We start from the raw sequence: 7,306 nt of genomic DNA, 5'->3' as shown, positions 1-7,306 counted from the left end.
ATTACATAATTTCAATTTTTCGCTTATCAAAATATTTTTTACAAAATTTTTAAATTATTTCTAAGTAAAACTAGTCCAGACGACTTTCTGGGCTGGACGACTTACTGGGGGTTAGAAACGTAAAAAAAAATCGGTTTTTTTGTTTGTTCACAAGGGGTTGGTTGTAATTTCAATAGCCTTTTAGGTTACTTTTGCATTTGATTCAAGTTTGGGTTAACCTTTGTGTTTGAAATCAAGTTGTGAGTCATATTTGGCAATTTTTCCATAATAAAATGATGTAAACAAAATAACTCCTATAAAAATCTTAAGTTATCAATAAAATAAATTTAATTATTTAAAGTTAGTCAGTACAATATATATATATATATTGTTGATAACTTTTAGTTTTATTTAGGGAAATTAGTTTTTGTTGTTTCTTTTATTATTTCATACATATAAGCTATATTTCTTATTTTTGGTTTTACTTAGTATTACCTATGACTAGAACTAGTATTTTTCGTTCTTTTACTCTTTTATAAGTTATATTTCCGATTCTTTTAGTGTGTGGAAGGGACATTACGGATTTTAAGAGAGAAGCCAAGGTAAAATTTAGGAGATGTCGATTTTGATTGAGATTATACAACTGCCAATGTACCAATTCAAGACTCCAATTCAGATGAAAACGAAGAATATGATAACACTCATGCACAATGAAAACGAAGAATATAATAACAATCATGCACACAATCTACAGAAAAATCAAACACCAAAAACTAAGTACCAACATCTAAAAACCGAAATTAAAAATTAGAAACCAAAATCTAAAAACTAGGAAAACAATCAATCATCACCTAAAACACACATTTTTATCAGGGTTTTTGCATTTAAAAAAAATAAAAAATAGCAAAATACACTCGAAAGATGGTCTTAAAACTTCGTGTTTTCTTAGGATAAATAATTTATTTCAACAGGTTACAAGTTGGATTTTAGCTACATAGTGTAGTTTTATTTTATTTCGATTTGATATCATGTGTAATTGGTTTGTAAATAGCAATCAATAATTTTGAAATTTGTACGGAAGTGGGAACAATATAATTATAGAAATCATAATTTGTGTAATTTTAAATAAAGATCCAAAACGTATGTAGATAAGTAGGATAATTCTGAAAGCAAAATAACTCGTCAACTCTAGTTAGACAAACTTATACTAGAAGTTCGATTCTAAACAAGATCGCCAAACGCGAAAGGGAAAATCGCCAAGCGAAAAACAAAAGTCCGATAAACGGAAGCAAAGTCGATATACCGATCGATGAGTATGTTACAACAAAAAACATAAAAAAAGGTGGCGACCGGCAGTGATGAGATCGACTAATCTAACACGTTTGCTCTTTTTACTCAAAATCAACAACAGAGAAAACAATATATATTGTTGAGAAAACATTCAAGTTACAACCTGTAATAAATGTATTCTGGCCACAAGTTCCTCTGTATAATCTCAACATGAATACAAGTTCCTCTGTATAATCTCAACATCAACAACAGAGCAAACACCACATTTGACTCAAGAGCACAGTCAATATATAGAAAACCCATGGTTCCATAACATGATAAGAAGTATTAAGGCATGTACATAAGAATTTAGACACGGTTTATAGAAGGGTATAAATTCTGACTTTCAACATATATATAAACTTAAAACCCCTGACTGATAAAATTACCTGCTGCCACCACTGTCATCTTTCATACATATAAGATTATCCTTCCATCAAGCAGAGTCATCTCCCAATGCCTGCCTTCCTCTTAAGAACTTTTCCTTCTCGGGTGAATTACCATTTGATTTCCTTCGAATAGGTCTGGTAAGTAACTCTCCAGGTCATCTGGTGTGTACTTTATGTACTTCCCCGCATGCCTACCACCTTCAAGTTGACTCTTGTTCCTTCCAAAGAAAGCCCGGTAAGCCATAATCACTTTCTCTTGTATTGATATTCTCAGTTCTTCACGAAGTTGAGGATCCGGGACCTTCCAAGCTGTTTGAAGCCTGTATATCTCTTCAAAACTGGCATTGAAACCTTTGAATCTCTCCTTTAAGGCCATCTTCGAGGCACTACTTGAACTGTTGCTTCTTTGTCTATAACTTGGGCTACCACTTGAGGCTCCACCCATACTACCGTCCCTCAAAGCAGCTAGCACCTTGCTCCATGAAGCCCTGAGGTAGCCAGTAGAATACTGACGTATCTGTCCTCTTCGTTTCCTAACCCAATCGTCACCCAAGAGTTTACCCAGCTCAGAGTCCTTCACCTTCTGAACAACATAGTGAATATTGTTCATCAAGAACACATACTGCAGCCCACCGTCCTCATACAGCTTTGATTTCTCTTCCAGATTTGATTCTAAGCACGTAATCAACATCAGCATTCGTTTAGCAAGAGGGGACATCTCCTCTGTATCATCATCCCTGGATAAACCATCTGACTCATCGTTCTCCAGAAGCGAATTTAAGGTAGCCGCGTAATCCACAATCAGTTTCATGTAGTTCATCACATAACGTATCATGGGATGAACCTCACCGTTTGTCGTCGGTTTCTTTGACGTCTCGTTCCTCACATTATTCTCAAACTCAACAAACGTCCCTCTCGCAGCATTACCTAAAGCTTCCAAGACCCCTTTAGTCTCACTACACACAAAATCGTCAGTGACCATCACCTCTAGAGTCTGCGACACATTAGCCAAAGCGTCATACATATCAAGAATCCTAAAGAGCTTCTCCGACGATCTCTTTCCTATAGCCACAGCCTCTCCGAAGTTCAACAACTGCATCACACAGCTTTTAGTTGTCTCGTTGAAACAAACTTCTTTGCTAGTCTCTGAACCGTTGAAAATCTCGTCGCATAGCTTCTTCTCACCAGCTAGAAGAACCCTAACAGTGATCTTCATAGCTTGAATCCACTTCTTCATCTTCTCATCCATGGACTTCCAATCAATCTTATGCACTTCTTCTATACTCAGCTTTTCCACATCAAGAATCATCAAGCATTCATCCAAGGCATCACGCCTCACTGTGCTATACACCTGAACACACTCCTTTTCATAACCAGCTCGAATCATCCTCTCCGCGATCTCTTTCAAATCTTCAACAGCAGTAGGGTTAATCAAATCAACCCAAAGATCACAGCCTATGCTTCCTCCTCTCTCATGGAAGAGCCTCCTCCTACTCCCACTCCCACTACCATCTCCATCACCATTAGCAACCAATCCAAAATTCTCAAAATCCTCAGTAACATCGCCATCTGCGAAGGACAAGGTAACACGACGCATCGAGCCATAGAGTCTCTCAGCGTCGAGAGGAACGGTGTTTCGGATCAGTATCCGTCTAAACTCATCTTCAAGCAGAGACATAGCCATCTGCAAAGCACTATCAGCTCGGTCTACCATATCAGGCTTGTTCTCAGAGGAAAGATCCACAAGGAGAGAGATAATCTCATCAACAGCTGATAGAAACTCCGTCGCCTCCTCTGGAGATCCGTCGAAGGAAAGAGAAAACGAAGAGGAACGGTGGTTACCAGAAGATGAAGACGAGTGGCGAGAGGAATCGTTACCGCCGTCCCAGCGGTGGATAATCGTTTCGGCGGCTTCTAAACGAGCCAAAAGAGCGTCGTTTTGGTCGGTCATCACCGTCTTGATATTGGATAAGCGGTTATCGAAGCTGGAGAAGATGAGCATCATATCTTCGCGAACCTCTTTCGGTGTGTTCAGACTCTTCACGATCTGCTGCGCCGTCGCGAGGACACGATCCTCAGCTCCACCATTCGATCCTGCTCCGGCGCTGATGCTTGCCGCCGGGGTTGTTGTCGCGGCCATCTACCACACGCCTGGTAGAGAGAAGCGGAAGAGCTTAATTCACAATTAAGAGAGGAAGGTGAAATAGAGTTGTGAACAGATGAAGATTTGGGGTAAATCGAACAAGGGAGGAGAGGAGGCTAGGGTTTGAGAGGAACAAAGGACAGCGAAATGGGAAGACCCGGGGGGGGAGGGGGACTTTGGTCTTTCCAGAAAACAAAAGTCTTTTACGTTTTCCTTGACCCAATCATCGTAACGTTTTTGGTATATGCCGGTCATTTCCGGTTCATTTTACTTTTGAAATTGACAAGAAATACAGTGATGTTTTGAGCTTGAGCCTTAACTTCTATTCAGGGCTAACGGGTTCAAACGCAGCGGTTGCGGTTGCGGAAGTTTGCGGATGCTTGTGGTTGCGGTTTCTAGCGGTTTTAAGAGATTTGTACGACTGACTCTGCGGTTAGAAATTGGTGGGTTTGCAGGATACTTATGACAGGTTAACTACCAAATACAGCAGCGGTTAAATAATAAATTAACAATATTTACATTTTATATAATTATAAAAATGTCAAAAATCATAATATTATAATAAATATGAAAATTATATTTAGAAAATTATAGTTTTAAAATTTTAAAATTATAGAAAATATTTTTATTTTAAAATTTTATAATATTAATTAAAATATAATATATATATATATATATATATATATATATTTATATATATTAGTATTTTTATAATTCCATTTTAAAAATTTTATTGAATATTTATATTTTTGTATTTATATGGTTTTTGAAAAAAAAGAAAAAAAAGTTATCCTCTTGCAACCGTCCGCAACCGCAAACGCTAGCTGGAACCAGCTTTTGATTTTAAGAGGTTCGGAGCGGTTTGAAGCGATTTGTAGCGGTTTATATGATTGTTTCCAGTGGTAGCGGGAAAACCAGTCAGACCCTTAATGTGTTGAAGGTTTGTGTGTTGTTTCAATTTATTTTTCCACAAATTGATTTTCAAGTAATATGTTAGGCATAAACTCGAGCTGAACTTAATAATATATAAGACACATTAAAAGAAAATTAGAACATAATGATAGGGCTGTTCTTTTTGTTGACGTGGTCGCAGCCTTCGGCGGCACAAAAAATACACTACACTGTAAATTTATCTTTTCTGTTAGTGTTGCTAAAATAGAAAATCAAAAACGCGGCGACTAAAAATTGGAGACTTTTGTGACGCCATAAATTCCGGCGACAAGAAAGTTGGAGAAGGCGGATGTTCTTATAAAGCCAGCGACACAAACTTAAAAGACGATGGAGTTAATTATAAGATTTCCTTCATGTTTTGTAGCCGCCGTAGGCTGCGACCGCGTCAATGAAAAGAACAGCCCTGATATATTCTAATAATAGTATTTCTTGTAGCATAAAAGAGGTGATTATATTAACAATAAAATAATTTGAAAGTTGATTGAAATTATTCTAAATTTTTGATTTTGCCAATAATAAAATGTGTATAAACTGCATTAAAGATAAGCAATTAAAGATAAGCAAACAAAACTATGACAAAAAAAGAAAGATAACCAAACTAAACACACTAAGAAATTAGCCATAGAAAATACAAAGTTTCTTGAAGTCATACATACATACATATAGTTGTAGACCTTATGACGTTCCAACTTTTGAAGATGAATTTTATTGCAGGTATGATGAATTGTTGTGTTGGAAATTTGCATGTTGTTGTAATGTTAGACAGTGAGTAAAACCCAGTTAGTGACCATTTATACTCCACGATGAAAATGTTGCCAACAATGATCAAGTTCATGAAGTTAAAGAGGAACAAACATTAAGAAGATCTATTCGTACGAGGAGATCTGATATTTTCAGTAAGTACTTGATCATGTAGAATATTAAAGATTTCTTATTCACAAGCCATAAAAGATGTTAATTCTAATAAATAAATCAATGCCACTAAGGATGAAGTAAACTTGATGGCTAAAAATTGAAGTATAGGACGTCGTTCAGTTACTTTAAGAACATATACTAGCCGGGTGTAAATGGATCTTTAAGACCAAACTCGACTATAATGAAAATATTGAATGAAATAAAACCCGATTTGTAGCCAAAAGGTTTCAATCAAAAAGAAGGCAACGATAAGACTAAGAATTTTTTTCTCATGTGTCTTTAAAAGAATCTATAAGGATTATTATGGTCTTGGTATCTCAGTGTGATCTTGAATTCAATCATATATAAATGAATTGGCTTTCTTAATTGTGACTTACAAGAAGACACTTAGTTTGAACTGCCAAGGGATAGGAAACGACCTCACAGTTTGACGCCTTACGGAGATGTGTCAGAAGCATCGCCCATGACTCTTGTTTCTTTCTGAGACGAAGAATAAAAAGCTGCTGTTGCAAAACATTCATGCTGACTTAGATTTTAATAAGTTGTTTATCGTTGAGCAACCTGACCAACATGGTGGTTTAGCTTTATTTTTTATGAATGAATTTCAAATTGATGTTTTATTTTTGAATAATAGAATGATTGATGTAAAAGCAGTCATTAATGGAATAAATATATATATGACATTCGTTCATGGAGATCCTGTGTTAGAAAGAAGAGATCCAGTTAGGAACGTATTACGCATTTCTCAACAACTAAAGATGGATCTTGGGTCATGATAGGTGACTTTAATGAAATAATAGGACACCATGAGAAAGAAGGGGGAAAAAGACGATCTGATACTTTACTTCTCTCATTTAATCAAATGATATCAGATTGTGGAATGCTAGAGTTTTCATTTACTGGAAATCACGAATGTGGGGATCAGACCATCGTCCAGTACTAGCAGACATACTGTCCAAACCTACCATGAAGAGGAAAACTTTTAAATTTGATAAACGTTGGTTTGAGAGACGACAAGTCATCCTAGATGGCTGGAACTCCTCAGACCTTTATCTTGATGCAAATTTAATGGATCATATATCTTGCTGTAGGAAAGCATTAGGACAGTGGAAAAGAGAAATGGATTAAAATGCTGCGAAATTGGTCAATAATCTTTACTCCGGTGATGATGCCACAATTGCTGAGATAGGGGAAGCCTTGAAAGAACTAACTGATGCCCTTAGGGCAGAAGAACAGTTTTGAGGAAGAAAAGGAGAGTATTCTGGCTCGGAGAAGAGGACTTGAACACCAAGTTCTTTCACGATATTACTAAACAAAGAAGAGCCAGGAATAAGATTATGAGTCTTTTGGTCTCCGCAGGAAACCTTGTGGAGGAGCAGGAAAAACCAGTAGCCATTGCTACTAGTTACCTTAGAGACATGTTTCAGACTTCCAACCACGAACTCATTGATGAGACCTTGACGAATGTTACAACGACAATATCTGACCAATTGAATGCGGATCTTACGGCTCCTGTTTCATAACGGGAAGTTAAACTGGCCCTCTTTGCGATGCACCCAGAAAAGGCACCTTGTCCTGATGGCTTAACAGTTTTGTTCTA

The 7,306-nt window shown here is 36.8% G+C and overlaps 1 protein-coding gene across 1 annotated transcript; it reads right to left on the bottom strand.

Annotated features, from left to right (window-relative positions):
* Positions 1 to 1,534: 1,534 nt before the first annotated feature.
* Positions 1,535 to 4,050, bottom strand: LOC106318400 (exocyst complex component EXO70B1). The gene has a single exon (XM_013756361.1). It carries the CDS (start codon positions 3,835 to 3,837, stop codon positions 1,780 to 1,782), a length of 2,058 nt encoding a protein of 685 aa, XP_013611815.1. The 5' UTR covers positions 3,838 to 4,050; the 3' UTR covers positions 1,535 to 1,779.
* Between the last annotated feature and the right edge of the window lie 3,256 nt (positions 4,051 to 7,306).

Source organism: Brassica oleracea, chromosome C9 (assembly GCF_000695525.1).
Source record: "Brassica oleracea var. oleracea cultivar TO1000 chromosome C9, BOL, whole genome shotgun sequence".
Lineage (NCBI taxonomy): Eukaryota > Viridiplantae > Streptophyta > Magnoliopsida > Brassicales > Brassicaceae > Brassica > Brassica oleracea.
This window is presented reverse-complemented; position numbering and strand designations above follow the sequence as displayed.